This window comes from Oncorhynchus mykiss, chromosome 5 (assembly GCF_057628025.1).
Source record: "Oncorhynchus mykiss isolate SJ-2025 chromosome 5, ASM5762802v1, whole genome shotgun sequence".
In the NCBI taxonomy this organism is placed as follows: Eukaryota; Metazoa; Chordata; class Actinopteri; order Salmoniformes; family Salmonidae; genus Oncorhynchus; species Oncorhynchus mykiss.
Window position 1 is genome coordinate 23,484,881 of NC_143026.1, and position 20,158 is coordinate 23,505,038.

The 20,158-nt window shown below is 45.0% G+C and overlaps 1 protein-coding gene across 8 annotated transcripts in view; it reads left to right on the forward strand.

Annotated features, from left to right (window-relative positions):
• Positions 1 to 14,568, forward strand: part of ap3b1a (adaptor related protein complex 3 subunit beta 1a) — an 87,025-nt gene extending 72,457 nt beyond the window's left edge. For all 8 annotated transcript variants that reach the window (XM_090234212.1, XM_090234213.1, XM_090234215.1 and 5 more), the window contains exons 25-27: positions 243 to 340; positions 1,275 to 1,413; positions 12,409 to 14,568. In XM_090234212.1, coding sequence (XP_090090338.1) covers positions 243 to 340; positions 1,275 to 1,413; positions 12,409 to 12,562 — 391 coding nt within the window. In that variant the 3' untranslated portion in view covers positions 12,563 to 14,568. The remainder of the gene's footprint in view (positions 1 to 242; positions 341 to 1,274; positions 1,414 to 12,408) is intronic.
• Positions 14,569 to 20,158: the final 5,590 nt, after the last annotated feature.

Here is a 20,158-nt window from a genome sequence, read left to right on the forward strand (position 1 = left end):
GTACAGAGCAAATCAATCTGTGCCAAAATGCCAATCACCCAGTTTGTTTTGTATGGCAATCAGAACCGAGAAAATTTCACATACATCCCTAATTTCAATTTTTTTAGCATTACCGGTAGCTTGATTTTGTTATTAGGTCTATCGCAAAACACTACAGTACTATAAAACACACAGACAGAAACATAACACAGTAACATAGTTGTGGCCCTTCAACACTCACTGTTGTCCTGTTTGTCCATCAGTACGAAGGAGGACCATTTCAGTGTGTCCATCCAGCCTGCCATAGGGGAACTCCTCCTGCCCATCACCATGACCGAACTGGACTTCCGCAAGGAGAAAGGTGAGATTTCATACAGTGTTAACTACAAAAAATATCATCATCATTATCTTACACAGTCAGACTAAACATTATCTACATTATCATCAACATGACCAATCACTCTGTATTTCATGGTGTTTAGGATAAGTCACTGTTAAAAAAAAGTGCTACTGAGCCATGTGCTGTAGTCCGACCAGTCAAAGCAGCAACAAAGGCAGTTTGTTGTTAATGGCTTCATAAGTGATGCCAATAATACAGGCCTGCTTTTTAATGGAGGCTTTAATGCAGAAATGCGTCATAATAAAGATACATTTTCCATTCAACTTCAATGGTCCTCCAAGAGTGGCTGAAATAACTTGTAAACACACACTCTCACATGCACACACCGAGGAGAGCTGTTGAGAGAATGTGGTATGTAGGCCACCACTCTTCTCTAAGTGTCTACTAATGCCTTCCTCGTCTGGTTAATTCATTAATGAATCTTCATTCACTAGATTTGTATTCTGATCTCTACTCCTCACAGCAATCAGGGAGAAGATGAGACAAAGGCTAGATTTAAAGAAGATTCTTTCAACTGAACAACTTTCCTTCTCTTTAGGTGGCCTTTAAACAGATTTGTTATTTTGACCTGAATGGAGTAGTGTCCCCCCCCCGCACACACACACCCCACTCACTCTAACCTGCCTCCATCCCTCCCTATGCCATTCACTCCAGTCCTCATTAAAAACAATTTCTGGCATGTTAGGTGCACTTTCTTTCTTCATCTTCCGCACAGTCAAGCTCTCAAGCACTATTTTCATTTCCTGTCATCTGTCAGAATGAGGAGAGTGTGCTGGCTGTGTGTCACCGGGAATTGAGTGCAGTCAATGAATAGTATTCTCCAGCGCACCTGCAAAGCAACCTCTAGATGTGATGTGAGTGCCTCATTTCACTAAACTGTTCCTCACCCAATCAGGTAAACTTCTGGGCATGAACGAGAGCTCGGCAACCATCACCATGGCAGCAGAGAACATGACCAGCCAACCAATCAGCAGACCAGTGGCAACCGTGGCCAACCTGGGAGTGGTTCCATCCAGTCAAGGCAACGTCCACAGGTGTGTGTGTTTCTGTTTTTTGTGTGGCTATTTAAGGTTAGCGATTGGCATTTTGAATGGGAATTAATTGTTTGGTCCCCACAACGATAGTAAAACAAACTCGTGTGTGTGTGTGTGTGTGTGTGTGTGTGTGTTTTCGGCTCTGCTTTGCACGTATGTGTTTGACTATCTGTGTGTGTCCCTGCCTGAGACGGATCTGCCAGGGGAATGCCTAGAGAACGGTGTGTGTGAAGTCTTGCTGTGTAATTGGTGTACACAGGGTGTGCTAATGAGCTTCCTTCTCCGTCACGCACACACACACACCTGACGGATAATTACCCCTCCATCTATCTCTCTCCTGCTCTCTCTCTCTGTTTCCTCACCTGTCTCTCTTTCACTTCCTCTTTGTCCCTCTTTCTGTCTCTCCTATCTTTCCATCTGTCTCCCACTTTGTCCTTCTTTTACTTTGTCTCTACCTCCCTCCCTGTCTATCCAACTGTCTGAAAATAAGGGATCTTAGGGGGAGAGAGGGAGGACGGGGGATAAACAGAAGGGGATAGAAAAACCAAGGGGGAGAAAGGGAGAGATGGAGAGAAGGAAAAAGAAAGAGGAGGAATGAGACACTAGCACAAGGTTACAGGGAGCTAGGAGGAGTGGAGGAGAGTGAGTGGAAATCAATGTTAGCCGGTGGGAGAGGCCTGCCTCCAATAAGCCCATACTTCATTTAGAATAACCAATAGGACAAATGACTCTGGGCTATCAATCTCTCTCTGCTGCCTGGCTGGCTGACGGCTGGGGAGGAAGCTACACTCTCCTCACTGTCCTTTAATGACGACACGCTCTCCTCTGGTCTCGCAATGATGACATGGACCTGGTCCAAAGACGACCCCTGGGCTAGCAGCCTCCCCTTCTGCACATCTAAAGGAGTCAGATAGGTGTACTGGAAGTTACGTTAGGTGGAGCCGTCCACGGTTTTCTTCAGATCTGAAATTACCGAAGAGGTATCTCATAGGTGGGTTATATTGATGCTGCACAACTAGTGCACACTCTTTCTCTCACACACACACACACACACACACACACACACACACACACACACAGACCAGTGTTGACACAAATGCACACAGGAAGGATCGATGTGAGGGGAGACACACACTGAGAGCTCATTGTGGAGGTCACACTGCATTAATGTTACTGTGATGGAGGTGAACTCCACTAGGACCCCCTCTCCTCCTCCCTAGGGACAGGCCTCTCCTGCCTGGGCACCAGCACACAAATGAGGCGCTCTCCCTGGAGGTCAGGGTTCAGCCTTGAAGTGATGATCTTACATGGTATCACGTTTATATTGTGTGGTGGTATTAGCCACAATACTATATTACATTTGATATTGTGGCTATTAGAATAAGTTAACTCGATATGCAGCTAGCATTCTTCCTTATCTTTGGTTTGTGCGCGTGTGTACATGGGTGTATAGTGCACCTCTTCTCCCTCTCAGCCATGCAGTCCTGTTCATCACCAGCAGGGTGCAGCACTGCTACTCTACAAGCTGCCCTTACTAACGGAGGAAAACCTAACCACCTCAACACAGCCCAATAGATTGATGGAAAGGAGGCTGGCAATAAATCAAGCAGAAAAGCAAATGTAGAAAAAGCTGTTCTTGTTTGTGTCTAAACAGGGGGAATAGAATAAATCTGCTCTATTTTTCACTCCGTTTGAAAGCAAATGTGATCGTATTTGTATGCATTGGTTGGTTAGAGACCTTCATTTTTAAAAGTGCACCTTGGGAATTTTAAGCTGTATGTTTACTTTGCTTCAATATAACATTTATATATCCAATTTTATTTCCATTTGGTGATGACTGAAATGGAGTTAAATACAAATATACTTTTTTGTCCTATTAGTCTTAAATTAACGAGGATGTTCAGTATTTTATCCCATAATTTTATTACTCGTAAAAATCATTATTTGATTATCACCTATAATACAAACAAATTGCAGCCCAAAGCCCTTTTATTTATTTTTTATTATTCGGTTTCTAGAGGGTTTGTGAGCTTTATTGTTGAATGTGCCACCAAATAATAACAGTAGTAGCAATGGTTATGAACATATCCAATAACACTGCTAACAATGTCTGTGTTTGAGTGTGAGTCTTCTCTCTTCCCATCCCCAACTCCGCATTAGTTAACACATCTGTATACTGTCCTTGTGAAGTGTTCTTTATCCCTTCATCTCCCCTGTTGTGTAGTGGTCAACACACACACACCTCTATCTCCCTCTCTCTAGTGGTCATCAGTGTCCATATGGGCTGCAGTGTGGTCACTCAGTGTCCGTATGGCGGTGTTCTGGGAAATGTACTGCTCTCTAATAGGGGTTAATAGCAGTACCCATCTGGCTGTAGCTGGTCTGATCTGACCACCCTGCTGAAGGACACTTGGTCTTGGACACTCATCTGTCCACATGGCCAGTGAAGGCCAGTTCAGCTCAGCTCAGTGTGGGGTTGCTGGGTGCATGCTGCTGCATGAATGGCTTTAACCAGCCAGGGCCTGTTAGTGTTGTCTACCAGGCAGCCGCTATATGTCTGACCAGTCATATGTTCACTTCAAATGTTTGCTTGAATGTTTTTGGGGAATTTTTGGTTGAGTATTCATATCATGTAAAATGCTGGAAAAGCTCTACATAAATCCAATCCAGTAACGTCTCTCGTACAGCCAGTCGGTTGTGGTGGGTGGCAGACTGATCCTTGTTCTTCCTGACCCAGCCTGAGGTTGAATGTAAAGGTGAAGCCCACTTAGTGTTTGCATGGTGGGGTGTTGGAGGTGTACTGGAGGCAGATGGCATCAGGGAGAGGCTCTTTCCACTGAGGAGAATCACACATAATTGGAGAGTGATGCTTAGCAGCAGTCTGCCGATCGATGCCAACCCCTCCTCTCTAAGTCCGGGGGTTATCGTTTGCTTTTCTTTTCATACGCTGCAATTAATCCAGTGTTTAGCCCCTCTCACGCCTGCCTGGGGAGAGCATGGGCATACCAATGACCTGGTTAGGACCACTATCACCCCTACTGTGTGTGTGTGTAGTTGCGCTCACGTCTGGTTTGTAAATGGATGCTCCTCGGGACTTCACTGTGCTCCGTTACGTTTAGTTTTTTTTCATGATGTGTGTGTGTGTGTGGGGGGGGGGGGGGTCACCTCAGTGTGTCGTCTCTAGTCCTCGGTGTGAAATCAGAACCAGGGAGAATCCTGTCCAGATGCCTACAGCTCAGAACTATAGGATACAATGTTTCACCATGCACCAACCAGACAGACCTGTACACGAAGTAACACCCACAGAGAGACACTTAAAGCACACCAACCACTGACAAATCAAACATACTGTTTTCTGTCCTGAAGAGAGAGCGAGAGATACCCCCCCCCCCCCCCCCCCCCATCCCTAAAATCCTTAAGCCACAGTGACCACACACCTCAGGCAGCTTACGTGGAAAGAGGTTATAGCACAGGACACCGTGGCTGGGTAGGGCTTTTAAAATGATCGTTTGTGCAGTTTTTTTTAAAACATATCTAAAGCTCTGTTTTTGGTAGCTGGAGCTTTTAGTTTGGCGTCGTTAGATTGGTATATTTGAAAAATGACATTTAGGCCTACACAACTGCTAAACGAGAAAAGAAAAGGAAAGAGTGGAGGGGTAGAATGGAAGAGTGGAGGGGTAGAATGAAAGAGTGGAGGGGTAGAATGAAAGAGTGGAGGGGTAGAATGAAAGAGTGGAGGGGTAGAATGAAAGAGTGGAGGGGTAGAATGAAAGAGTGGAGGGGTAGAATGAAAGAGTGGAGGGGTAGAATGAAAGAGTGGAGGGGTAGAATGAAAGAGTGGAGGGGTAGAATGAAAGAGTGGAGGGGTAGAATGAAAGAGTGGAGGGGTAGAATGAAAGAGTGGAGGGGTAGAATGAAAGAGTGGAGGGGTAGAATGAAAGAGTGGAGGGGTAGAATGAAAGAGTGGAGGGGTAGAATGAAAGAGTGGAGGGGTAGAATGAAAGAGTGGAGGGGTAGAATGAAAGAGTGGAGGGGTAGAATGAAAGAGTGGAGGGGTAGAATGGAAGAGTGGAGGGGTAGAATGGAAGAGTGGAGGGGTAGAATGAAAGAGTGGAGGGGTAGAATGAAAGAGTGGAGGGGTAGAATGAAAGAGTGGAGGGGTAGAATGAAAGAGTGGAGGGGTAGAATGAAAGAGTGGAGGGGTAGAATGAAAGAGTGGAGGGGTAGAATGAAAGAGTGGAGGGGTAGAATGAAAGAGTGGAGGGGTAGAATGAAAGAGTGGAGGGGTAGAATGAAAGAGTGGAGGGGTAGAATGAAAGAGTGGAGGGGTAGAATGAAAGAGTGGAGGGGTAGAATGAAAGAGTGGAGGGGTAGAATGAAAGAGTGGAGGGGTAGAATGAAAGAGTGGAGGGGTAGAATGAAAGAGTGGAGGGGTAGAATGAAAGAGTGGAGGGGTAGAATGAAAGAGTGGAGGGGTAGAATGAAAGAGTGGAGGGGTAGAATGAAAGAGTGGAGGGGTAGAATGAAAGAGTGGAGGGGTAGAATGAAAGAGTGGAGGGGTAGAATGAAAGAGTGGAGGGGTAGAATGAAAGAGTGGAGGGGTAGAATGAAAGAGTGGAGGGGTAGAATGGAAGAGTGGAGGGGTAGAATGGAAGAGTGGAGGGGTAGAATGGAAGAGTGGAGGGGTAGAATGGAAGAGTGGAGGGGTAGAATGAAAGAGTGGAGGGGTAGAATGAAAGAGTGGAGGGGTAGAATGAAAGAGTGGAGGGGTAGAATGAAAGAGTGGAGGGGTAGAATGAAAGAGTGGAGGGGTAGAATGAAAGAGTGGAGGGGTAGAATGGAAGAGTGGAGGGGTAGAATGAAAGAGTGGAGGGGTAGAATGAAAGAGTGGAGGGGTAGAATGGAAGAGTGGAGGGGTAGAATGAAAGAGTGGAGGGGTAGAATGAAAGAGTGGAGGGGTAGAATGAAAGAGTGGAGGGGTAGAATGAAAGAGTGGAGGGGTAGAATGAAAGAGTGGAGGGGTAGAATGAAAGAGTGGAGGGGTAGAATGAAAGAGTGGAGGGGTAGAATGAAAGAGTGGAGGGGTAGAATGAAGGAGAGAGGGATTAGTGGTGTTTTCAGTAGAGTGTGTCCTGTTGAAGTGGCTAATATTTTAATTAAGTCTGAGAGGACTGAGAGCTGCCTGATAAACTCCCTCTCCTCTGTTGATGGTAATTTAGCTGCTCCCCAGAGGCACAGCCAGACACACTGTTGTGTGTGTGTGTGTGCACATATGTGTGTCCTTCTCCCTATCCCATAAGCTGTGTCCTCCTCCCTATCCCATAGGGTGTTAGTTGGTGGATGGTGGTTGTGGTGTTTAGCTGTACCCAGAGACAGAGACATAGCCAGCCCAGTGGCCCCTGGTCCTGTCTGCAGGCCTGTTCCTAACATGCTCTGATCCTTCTCTATCTGCTGTGGGGGGCTCCTCTCCTCTTCACTGAGTTATTGTCAGGCCTGAGGGAGGGCTGCTTGTCAGTTCTAAGAGCGGGTCTTTGTGGGGTATTTGTCAGGCCTAACCAGGGGTCCACGGGGGGCCTTTGTCCCAGGGATGTAGTGCTAAACGGAGGCAGATGGCTGGGTGGTGTCAGCCTGTCAGCCACGTGGGGCACCAGAGGGGACAGGGAAGAGGGAGAAGGGGGCCCAGCACAGGCCTGTCACCCTAAAGAGGGGTTGGGTCACCCCGGGTCAGGCCCGCTGCCTGGCTCTTGTTAGCACCCTCAATGGGCACCATGTGTGCCCCATTTTAGTCCCCCTGTCTGTGGGGCTGGTATCCTAGGAAACCGGGCTGCTGAGAATTCTCCTGGGGGAGGGAGGGTCCCCCCACACACACACTATTGCTCTCTCTGGGGAAAGAGGGTGAATGTTTGATTGACAAAAGGAGTGTGTCTCCTCCTTAATGGCTTTTTAGTCAGCTGGATAATAGACTGGCTATCTCTCTGCCTCTCCCTCTCTCTGACACCCCCTCACTAATGCTGGGTAATTACATGATTTGTAGTGTTTGGGAATTGTATTAATGGAGGATTTATGAGGGCCTGCTTGGTGTGTGTTTAAAGGAAAGGTTCACCCATTTTTAAAGTTATATTGTTCTTGTGCATCTCTGAGTGATGTTCTATCGATTCCCCGGGTAATTTCAGTTTTCATGTGTATCTGAGTTATTGCCGTTCACGCAGGCAGAAATCCGGCCAATATGACGTAGCACCGTGATAGTCTCTCACTACACTGGAAGTTAATAGGAATACGACATTTAGATCGCAAAAACGTCTCATACATGTCAGATTTCAATACTGGCTGATGTCATAACTTGGAAGGATGTCTTCTCTCGAATGAGCCATTGATCACAATTTTGCGATATTCCTACCTCGAGAAATGTCTAACTTAACGGATGGTCTAGCACATTTTTCCTGTTTGTCTGCCACTTTAGTCCAGGGTGCATTGCATGGTGCAGTTGCCAGAGATATTATAGAAAGGAGATGGGAATCCAATTAAATAAGGAACATATAACACCCCACCCAGCAGACTTTCGACCAATCGCATTCACGTTGTCATGCTGTGTCACGTGATTGCTAAGCTAATCGCCACGCAATCCCTTCTCAAAGTCAGTGTATGTGTCGAAGAAATGTGTCTATTTTCCTCTAAAGTACATTATGTCACAATTCCAAAGCTATACGATACTACTAAAATATTAATAATGTTGTACTTCTTGTTGATTAAATTCATGCTAATGTTGTTTTTTTTTGCTAGCACCCAATAGACTCACATTCACTCCTTGAAGGAGAGCGCTCCTTGTCCCAGAATTGCCCAGAATGCACCGCACGGCCCATTGACGTAGCATGGGCAACTGCCTTGTTCAGGGGCAGAACGACCAATTTTTACCTTGTCAGCTCGGGGATTCAATCTAGCAACCTTTCAGTTACTGGCCCAATGCTCTAACCACTAGGCTACCTGCTGTCCCAACATGGTGAGATTGTAGACTTCTAAATTGATAGTACAGTTTGTTTTAGGCAATTTTACAGCTAACTAAACTCGGCAACAACAACAAAAATCCCTTTTTCAGGACAATGTCTTTCAAAGATAATTCATAATAATCCAAATAACTTCACAGATCTTCATTGTAAAGGGTTTAAACACTGTTTCTCATGCTTGTTCAATGAACTATAAACAATTAATGAACATGCACCTGTGGAACGGTCATTAAGAGACTAACAGCTTACAGACTGTAGGCAATTAAGGTCACAGTTATGAGGACACTAAAGAGGCCTTTCTACTGACTCTGAAAAACACCAAAAGAAAGATGCCCTGCTCATCTATGTGAACGTGCCTTAGGCATGCTGCAAGGAAGCATGAGGACTGCAGATGTGGCCAGAGCAATAAATTGCAATGTCCGTACTGTGAGACTCCTAAGACAGCGCTACAGGGAGACAGGACGGACAGCTGATCGTCCGCGCAGTGGCAGACCACGTGTAACAACACCTGCACAAGATCGGTACATCTGAACATCACACCTGCGGGACAAGTACAAGATGGCAACAACAACTGCCCGAGTTACACCAGGAATTCACAATCCCTCCATCAGTGATCAGACTGTCCGCAATAGGCTGAGAGAGTCTGGACTGAGGGCTTGTAGGCCTGTTGTAAGGCAGGTCCTCACCAGACATCACCAGCAACAACGTCGCCTATGGGCACAAACCCACCGTCGTTGGACCAGACAGGACTGGCAAAAGGTGCTCTTCACTGACGAGTCGCGGTTTTGTTTCACCAGGGGTGATGGACGGATTCGTGTTTATCGTCAAAGGAATGACCGTTACACCGAGGCCTGTACTCTGGAGCGGGATTGATTTGGAGGGTCCGTCATGGTCTGGGGCGGTGTGTCACAGCATCATCGGACTGAGCTTGTTGTCATTGTAGGCAATCGCAACGCTGTGCATTACAGGGAAGACATCCTCCTCCCTCATGTGGTACCCTTCCTGCAGGCTCATACTGACATTACCCTCCAGCATGACAATTCCACCAGCCATACTGCTCGTCCTGTGCGTGATTTCCTGCAAGACAGGAATGTCAGTGTTCTGCCATGGCCAGCGAAGAGCCCAGATCTCAATCCCATTGAGCACATCTGGGACCTGTTGGATCGGAAGGTGAGGGCTAGGGCCATTCCCCCCAGAAATGTCTTGGAACTTGCTGGTGCCTTGGTGGAAGAGTGGGGTAACATCTCACAGCAAGAACTGGCAAATCTGGTGCAGTCCATGAGGAGGAGATGCACTGCAGTACCTAATGCAGTTGGTGGCCACACCAGATGCTGACTGTTACTTTTGTTTTTGTCCCCCCCCCCTTTGTTCAGGGACACATTTATTCAATTTCTGTTAGTCACATGTCTGTGGAACTTGTTCAGTTTATGTCTCAGTTGTTGAATATTGTTATGTTCATACAAATATTTACATATGTTAAGTTTGCTGAAAATAAATGCAGTTGACAGTGAGAGGACCTTTCTTTTTTTGCTGAGTTTAGCTCCGTTACATGCTGATATTGTCTTTGGTATTATTGTGTGTAGCTAGAAAGAGCATTGCATTGTGGATTTTGTAGTGGACTTGAGCAGCAACAGATTTCCACAACGATTTCCATGTTGCTACCAACCTTATTATAACGCCAAAATGCTACAGTTGTTCACAACTCATCGAATTTGATCCAATCTTCATCTAAGTCATAACAATAGACAAACATAGTTTAAACTAATAAAACAAAAAATGATTGTGTTTTTCTTGTCTATATTGAATACATCATTTACACATTCACAGTGTAGGTTGGGAAAAGTATGTGAACCCCTTGGCTAATGACTTCTCCAAAAGCTAATTGGAGTCAGCCAACCTGGAGTCCAATCAATGAGACGAGATTGGAGATGTTGGTTGGGGCTCCCTTGCCCTATAAAAAACACTCACAAAATTTGAGTTTGCTATTCACAAGAAGCATTGCCTGATGTGAACCATGCCTCGAACAAAAGAGATTTCAGAAAACCTAAGATTAAGAGTTGTTGTTGACTTGCATAAAGACAAAAGTATCTCTAAAAGCCTTGATCTTCATCAGTCCACGGTAAGACAAATTGTCTATAAATGGAGAAAGTTCAGCTCTGTTGCTACTCTCCTTAGGAGTGGCCATCCTGCAAAGATGAATGCAAGAGCACAGCACAGAATGCTCAGTGAGGTTAAGAAGAATTCTATAGTGTCAGCTAAAGACGGAAATCTCTGGAACATGCTAACATCTCTGTTGACGAGTCTACGATACGTAAAAAAATTAACAAGATGGGTGTTCATGGGAGGACACCACAGAAGAAGCCACTGCTGTCCAAAAAAAAACATTGCTGCATGTCTGAAATTTGCAAAAGTGCACCTGGATGTTCTTCAGCGCTACTGCCAAAATATTCTGTGGATAGATTAAACTACAGCTGAGTTGTTTAGAAGGAACACACAACACTGTGTGGAGAAAAAATGCACAACAAGCCAACATCAAAACCTCATCCCAACTGTAAAGTATGGTGGAGGGAGCATTGTGGATTGGGGCTGCTTTGCTGCCTCGGCCTGGACAGCTTGCTATCATTGACGGAAAAATGAATTCCCAAGTTTATCAAGACATTTTGCAGGAGAATGTTAGGCTGAAGTAAATCAACAACAGAATGGCTTCAACAGAAGAAAATACGCCTTCTGAAGTGGCCCAGTCAGAGTCCTGACCTCAACCCGATTTTAGATGCTGTGGCATGACCTCAAGAGCAGTTCACACCAGACATCCCAAGAATATTGCTGAAACAGTTTTGTAGAGAGGAATGGTCCAAAATTCCTCCCGACTGTTGTGCAGGTTTGATCCACAACTACAGAAAACGAAAACCAGTTATTAAATCCAAGGGTTCACATACTTTTTCCATCCTGCACTGTGAATGTTTACACTGTGTGTTCAATAAAGACATGAAAACGTATAATTGTTTGTGTGTTATTAGTTTAAGCAGACTGTGTTTGTTTATTGTTGTGACCTAGATGAAGATCAGATCAAATTTTATGACCATTTTATGCAGAAATCCAGGTATTTCCAAAGGGTTCACATAATTTTTCTTGCCGCTGTATATCCAGTCAGTCCTGTAACCCTGTATCTTGTATCCAGTCAGTCCTGTAACCCTGTATCTTGTATCCAGTCAGTCCTGTAACCCTGTATCTTGTATCCAGTCAGTCCTGTAACCCTGTATCTTGTATCCAGTCAGTCCTGTAACCCTGTATCTTGTATCCAGTCAGTCCTGTAACCCTGTATCTTGTATCCAGTCAGTCCTGTAACCCTGTATCTTGTATCCAGTCAGTCCTGTAACCATGTATCTTGTAACCAGTCAGTCCTGTAACCCTGTATCTTGTAACCAGTCAGACCTGTAACCCTGTATCTTGTATCCAGTCAGACCTGTAACCCTGTATCTTGAATCCAGTCAGACCTGTAACCCTGTATCTTGTATCCAGTCAGTCCTGTAACCCTGTATCTTGTATCCAGTCAGTCCTGTAACCCTGTATCTTGTATCCAGTCAGTCCTGTAACCCTGTATCTTGTATCCAGTCAGTCCTGTAACCCTGTATCTTGTATCCAGTCAGTCCTGTAACCCTGTATCTTGTATCCAGTCAGTCCTGTAACCCTGTATCTTGTATCCAGTCAGTCCTGTAACCCTGTATCTTGTATCCAGTCAGTCCTGTAACCCTGTATCTTGTATCCAGTCAGTCCTGTATCTTGTATCCAGTCAGTCCTGTAACCCTGTATCTTGTATCCAGTCAGTCCTGTATCTTGTATCCAGTCAGTCCTGTGTCTTGTATCCAGTCAGACCTGTGACCCTGTATCTTGTATCCAGTCAGTCCTGTAACCCTGTATCTTGTATCCAGTCAGTCCTGTAACCCAGTATCCTGTTGGTGCTGTAACCCAGTCTTGTATCTCCTGTTCCCTATAGGTTTGCTGGTAAGACGGCCAGTAGTAGAGCTGTGGTGCTGGTGACGGTGGAGCTGAGGGAGTCGTCTACAGCCCTGATCACCATCAACACAGAAAAGAGTGTCATGGGCTCCATGCTGCTCCGAGACCTTAAACTGGCCCTGGCCCAGGCCTAGAGTCTACAGCGCCCCCTAGCGCTAGTCCTCCAACACAGGGAGAAATGCACAGCTACCTTGGAGAGATCTCATGCATGCAAAAACACACATACACTCACACATACACAACATTTATTTCTGTCTCCCAATCTCAATTCTTCTTCCTCTCTTTCATTCTCTGTCACGCAAATACACACTTACATGCAGGCAAAGAGATTGATATGGTTTCTCTCATGCTTAAACATCCTCTCATACGGTACACACTCATACACACATCTCATCATTTTTTTTTTACACTGTGACAGTCTATTGTCAGCAATGAGCATCAATGTTCATTTCAACAGGACTCTTGTTTCTCCGTAGACCTGAGACTCTGTGTCTCCCTAGACCTGAGACTCTGTGTCTCCCTAGACCTGTAAATCAGACTTTACACAACACAGACGTCCTGGCCTGATGCTAAATCAGACTTTACTCAACACAGACGTCCTGGTCTGATGCTAAATCAGACTTTACTCAACACAGACGTCCTGGCCTGATGCTAAATCAGACTTTACTCAACACAGACGTCCTGGTCTGATGCTAAATCAGACTTTACTCAACACAGACGTCCTGGTCTGATGCTAAATCAGACTTTACTCAACACAGACGTCCTGGCCTGATGCTAAATCAGACTTTACTCAACACAGACGTCCTGGCCTGATGCTAAATCAGACTTTACTCAACACAGACGTCCTGGCCTGATGCTAAATCAGACTTTACTCAACGCAGACGTCCTGGTCTGATGCTAAATCAGACTTTACTCAACACAGACGTCCTGGCCTGATGCTAAATCAGACTTTACTCAACGCAGACGTCCTGGCCTGATGCTAAATCAGACTTTACTCAACACAGACGTCCTGGCCTGATGCTAAATCAGACTTCACTCAACACAGACGTCCTGGCCTGATGCTAAGTCAGACTTTACTCAACACAGACGTCCTGGCCTGATGCTAAATCAGACTTCACTCAACACAGACGTCCTGGCCTGATGCTAAATCAGACTTCACTCAACACAGACGTCCTGGCCTGATGCTAAATCAGACTTCACTCAACACAGACGTCCTGGCCTGATGCTAAATCAGACTTCACTCAACACAGACGTCCTGGCCTGATGCTAAATCAGACTTTACTCAACACAGACCTCCTGGCCTGATGCTAAGTCAGACTTCACTCAACACAGACGTCCTGGCCTGATGCTAAATCAGACTTTACTCAACACAGACGTCCTGGCCTGATGCTAAATCAGACTTCACTCAACACAGACGTCCTGGCCTGCTGCTAATTACAACACAAATCAGGAAATACGTGAGAGCGGACAATTATCATTTGATAACAACAAACAAAGGTGGTACCAACAGCATGTTCATTTAAATATTCTGAGTGGCTGAGTGACCTGATTCTCTGGATGCCTCTCCCCAATAGCTAAACAACCATACCTTCTGTGCAAGTGCTACTTTATTGTGAAAGGTATGTTGTACAAACCTCTTAGTCTGCTGTTACTTTAAAGGACATGACGATCAACATGTTGTACAACGGTCCGCGAGTGAAACTCTGAAATGAAACACTTATTTCATAGTAGACACTAGATGCCGTTCTAATAAACAGAGTGGTTTCTGTTTTTTTCCTACAAATATGGCTCTATCTTTTGAATGGTTTATTAAGCTACAACATATTATGACCCCATCACTGAGAAGATAAGACTCTCAGGAACACATGTGTCTTCTGTTTCCCTCTACGATGACCACAAGCTGTTCAAGACTCATTAGAACAGAGTGGACAGGACCAGCCACTAAATCAGAGGGGGAAAAGAACATCATCAATGATTTTACTCAACACAGACAAAATGATTGCCTGATGATCTTCTGAACATCCCAATACCTTTCTGATGCATTTCAGTTACTTCCAACCATACTTCCTTCAGATTGAATACTGTCAAAAGTACTGTCAGGCTGATTTTGTAATAGCTCCAATTAAAGAAGTAAACATTGGCCGTTGATTACATAATGTTTTGTTACATGGTGGTGTTGTGATTTTATTTTTTTGCCAAATTGGGTCGCGCGTCAAAGTTACTGTTAACGACGTCATCAACATGTTGGACAAACTTCTTTGTCTGTTGTAACTATAATGACGTTGTAATACAGAACACAAGCAGGACACAGACAGGCAGTCTAAGTAGCAATTTAATGTTCTTAATTATTTCATATTCATTTGATTTATTTTCCTCTCAATAAAACAAAAGTTTATTTTTGGTGATTGGCAAAATTGAAGCGTGATAGCAGACATATCTTAGGTAGTTATGTTGATAAGGTTTTCATCTGACTAGCTACCTGATCTGACTGATTAAAGGAACAGAAACATTACAGTGCTTATTATACCAGACGTTGGTGGTTGTTTTGCTCCTCCTTGATGTGATCATCACATCACCACGGCAACAGCTCCACATCTATCTCAAAGTTCAGTCATCTTCCTAATTTGATGTAGGCAGCGGCTAAGTTGTGTGAATGGAAACAATACGAAGAACAACTGAACTGGGCCTTCTTGGTCTTGTATTCAATGTCTTTGACTGAATGTTAGACTGGATAAGAAACTGTAGAAAGGCTGATGTAGACAAACTAAGAAGCACACACACACACCCACTAGTCTACTCTCCCTGCATGTGTGATCCATCTCCCAGGTTGGCACCTACTATAATGGGCTGGGGGTGAGGGGCCTGCCTCTCTCCCTCCTCCCCTTCTCTCCCTCTCCCCTCTGTGGTGACAGCTTGATTTCGTGCTCGCTCTCTCAGGGCGACATGATGGGCCTGTTAATATGGACTTTTCATGGTGTCTGTCTGAGAAGAGGAGAGAGGGACATGAGGGAGGGAAAAAGAAGGTCCCAGTTAAGGACACGCCTGTCTTATTGCCAAAGGGAGGGATGGGGTAGAAAGGGGGATAGGAGGGATAGAGAGGGTCCCAGACAGACACTAAAGGAAACTGCTGTCTGACCTGAGCAGATAAGGCACTTCTCATTAACCACAGTGTCTCCCTGTGCACAGATGTGCAGACATATACACACACATTACATTTCAAAGACACCTTCCCTAGCGAGCTTGCACTCTCTAACACACCTTTGAATATCAGTAATATACGGTATGATATAGGGCTATATTACCAGAAAAAGATGAAGCCTATACCTGAACTGAAAGGTGACGTTTCGACCTTTTAGGTCTTCATCCGTACACTAACAGGAACTGTAGACAGTCAGGACCTTTAATCCAGACTCCTTCCTCACAGTCAGGGCCTTTAATCCAGACTCCTTCCTCACAGTCGGGGCCTTTAATCCAGACTCCTTCCTCACAGTCAGGGCCTTTAATCCAGACTCCTTCCTCACAGTCGGGGCCTTTAATCCAGACTCCTTCCTCACAGTCGGGGCCTTTAATCCAGACTCCTTCCTCACAGTCAGGGCCTTTAATCCAGACTCCTTCCTCACAGTCAGGGCCTTTAATCCAGACTCCTTCCTCACAGTCAGGGCCTTTAATCCAGACTCCTTCCTCACAGTCGGGGCCTTTAATCCAGACTCCTTCCTCACAGTCGGGGCCTTTAATCCAGACTCCTTCCTCACAGTCAGGGCCTTTAATCCAGACTCCTTCCTCACAGTCGGGGCCTTTAATCCAGACTCCTTCCTCACAGTCGGGGCCTTTAATCCAGACTCCTTCCTCACAGTCGGGGCCTTTAATCCAGACTCCTTCCTCACAGTCGGGGCCTTTAATCCAGACTCCTTCCTCACAGTCGGGGCCTTTAATCCAGACTCCTTCCTCACAGTCAGGGCCTTTAATCCAGACTCCTTCCTCACAGTCAGGGCCTTTAATCCAGACTCCTTCCTCACAGTCAGGGCCTTTAATCCAGACTCCTTCCTCACAGTCAGGGCCTTTAATCCAGACTCCTTCCTCACAGTCGGGGCCTTTAATCCAGACTCCTTCCTCACAGTCAGGGCCTTTAATCCAGACTCCTTCCTCACAGTCGGGGCCTTTAATCCAGACTCCTTCCTCACAGTCGGGGCCTTTAATCCAGACTCCTTCCTCACAGTCAGGGCCTTTAATCCAGACTCCTTCCTCACAGTCAGGGTCTCTATTCCAGACTCCTTCCTCACAGTCAGGGCCTTTAATCCAGACTCCTTCCTCACAGTCAGGGCCTTTAATCCAGACTCCTTCCTCACAGTCAGGGCCTTTAATCCAGACTCCTTCCTCACAGTCAGGGTCTCTATTCCAGACTCCTTCCTCACAGTCAGGGTCTCTATTCCAGACTCCTTCCTCACAGTCAGGGTCTCTATTCCAGACTCCTTCCACAGTCAGACCTCCTGCTCTTAATTCTTCAGCAACTTCAAGGTTTTTCCTTATCTCTCCCACCACTTATTTTACCTGTACATTCAAACATGTATTACAGCAGATGTATTTGCAGATGTACATTGTCTCTCCACATTGAATACCCTCCACTATGATAACAAATCAAAATAAATACTTGCAAACAAAAACTCACATGTTCAGTCAATGCAGAGACAATTTACAAACCATAATACTTAAACGTTGATTTTATTCATTCGTGAGATAAAGTGGAACAGAATAGGGTTTGATGAATACTATGTTTTGGAGGGAAGTGGAAAGTGTCATATCCACCCCAAATACAATCTTCTCCCCCAAACCCATCTCTGTCTGTCACCAGGGGACCCCTGGGGATGGTGATTGTGGTGATTAGGCTTAAATTGATGCTTCACAGCTATTGTGTGACTCTCCTTTATTGTAATTAGATTTTTTTCTGCGCTGAAGTTTCTTTTAAATGCTGCTCTGAAGCATGGAGACTAATGAACTACATCTTCCCACTCAGAAATGTTCAATCAGGTCTTCGTTAGGATGACACACATTCAGGCTTTCAGTACATTAGATTTTTCACTTTACTTTTTTCTGGCTTCACATGTGTATCTATCTGCTGTGTGCAGACTGAAGTAGGGGAAGAAAATGTTCTGTTGAGATGGGGGGTGGAATGTGTGCATTTGTACCTGTGAGCGCACACACTAATAGAAATGTCCATAGTGATAGAGTAACCCAGTCTCGTGAGATATACATTTACTTTAAATGTATTTGCCAAGTACTTGCATTTGAACTTTTTTGCAGTAAAACATTCCACTACAACGTTTTCAAAACCTTTTTTATATATTTTATAATCGATTTATAAACCCTTTATAAAGTATACTTTCATGTAAAGTGTTAGCAAACCAAGTCATTTGAGGAGCGGCATGCAGCCAGGTGCATTTTGCCTCTCCTCTCTTCTGTGCTCTCCAAGTGAACGCACAATGGAAACAGAATGCCTTTATGATGGCTCTCTGTAAGAAACCACCCACTCCACCCTCCCCAGTTCTTAATTAGCGTTTGATTGCGCTGTAAAAACCAGCGGAGTGCATTAAAGAGTGATCAACGCAGTCCAAACGGAGATTGGCTTCATTAACGAGGATGAGGGGATAAAAAGATTTAGTGTGTTGATTCAAGCCGAGGTAAACACATTTTGCGCCCCAGCTACACAAGCACTTTATTTACCGTGATCATAATTTATTTGAAAGTAGTGAGGAGCTAGGCATGAGGCCCCTGACAGGTTAAAATGTGTTAATGTAAGGTAATAAGTTAAAAGGGGTGAGAGGAAGGTGAGTGGCGTTAAAGTGCTTGACTGTCCTATTCAGTAGCAATTTGGGCCCATAAATGCTTGCACTAAAACAGACTCAGTCTGAAATAGTGGAGTATTAGCCACACAAAAGACGCATAAACCTCTATGATTCACACTCACAAAGCCCCTGGCAGCCCTCCTCTCCAGGCAGGCCCCTAATGAAGACCTGTATTTCACAGGGCCTACACAATAAAGCATAGCGGAGTGGAGTGCTCAGGGCTGGTACCCTTCCTGGCCTATACAAGCACTTTGCATTTGCCTCTTCCTCCCTCTCCAGCCGCGACTGTAAAAGTCATAGTGGAGAAAAGGAGAACACACAGCCAGGCAATATCTATTTGAGTTGATCCGCCATGTAGCTTTTTAAATTATGGGTCTCATTGACAAACCATTAGGGAAAAGGTTCTGAGCTGAGATACATGTGTTTGTCTAAAAGCATGAAAAGATGCAAAGTGGGTACAAAAGGTAAATAATACTTTGTCATTTGCACCAAATGAAAAAGAAAATGGTCTGTTTTTAAATTAAAAACGTTTCCACAAATGAAATGTGTTGTTTTAGGGCCCATGTTAAATCAGTGTATTAATTTTCGTGAACTGAGAAGACTGTACATAACATGGTTGGTAGCAGCAAAGCAGTGAGGTCTCCTCAATCCATGGACGCTTCACATGTTTGCATTAAATGTTTTAACATGTTTCACCAAATTTTGGTTGTCTTATAGAGTGAATTTATCATTATATAGGCCCAAGTCCAACAAGACAAGAAATGAGGGATACATATTTTTTCCATTCAATATTAATTGTGTAAAGATAAATGTTGGTCAATATGACAGAGCATTTGACATTTGGAGTCAGTGACTCTGAATGGTGAGGAGATTACTAGAATTTGTATTGAGAACAAACAATTAGCCTACTGTAATTTATATTGGGAACAACCAGCTCAAACCGTGTAAATCCCATTCCAGGCACAACCACACACCAACCTCGCTAGATCAGAATGTTTGACAAATTGTCTATTTGTGTGTGTGAATTTAGAACCGATCCAGCGGGGGACTATGCCAATAGCGTGTCGATGGAGAACTCCCATTTTAGCACGGCGTTTGGAGATTATGTCACGGGAGTGCGCGTGGAGTCATTAATATACCTCATCCCTGCTCCCTCTCTTTTCAGAGGCCTCCCGTCCGAGTGCCTCGCTCCATGCATGCGCTCTCATCTGAATGCTAATTTCCTTATTTAAAATCCTCCCTCATGCGCGTAGATGGGGTGTGTGGAGGGGGACTGAATGTTTCTTCTAAAAACCACAGATGTAGAGTATCAAACCCTCGCTGCTGCTGGCTGCTTCTCCTCGCGCTTGTTCGCATTCAGGCCCAATTAATTAACCCACGGGCCTTGTGGGGCGGGCAGGTATACTCCTGCAGTGGCCACAGGCGGTGGACTCGCTCGCGCTCTCAGATTTAAATGCGCATCTCATTTTCATGATGATGAGCATGCAAGCACCGCACAGACTGCCACTTTGTTTGGAGAGAGAGAAAAAATGACAGTTTTGATACCCCTCCAAACCTCCATGTCCACCCCTTAATCCCCTTGAGGTCCCTGGCCTGCGGTTTAGAGGTTCTCAGAGGCGGCTCTTGGGCCAGTCCAGTCGATCTGCAGTTTTGAGAAATAAAACGCTTTTTAAAGGGTTGTATTGTTCTCTCCACGTACCCGCCTGGCTCTCCATGGAACGGCTCAAATAGAAAGTGACTGGCCTTTAATTGGAGTGGTCGGTAAGCAGTTGTCATATGGAAATATTTGAATAGAGATTATGTGCTGTACTTCACTCAAATCCACTCCGTTTAGAGAGTTAGAAGTAACCTATTGGAAGGGCGGCGGCGAAGCCATGGGGCTTATAAAAA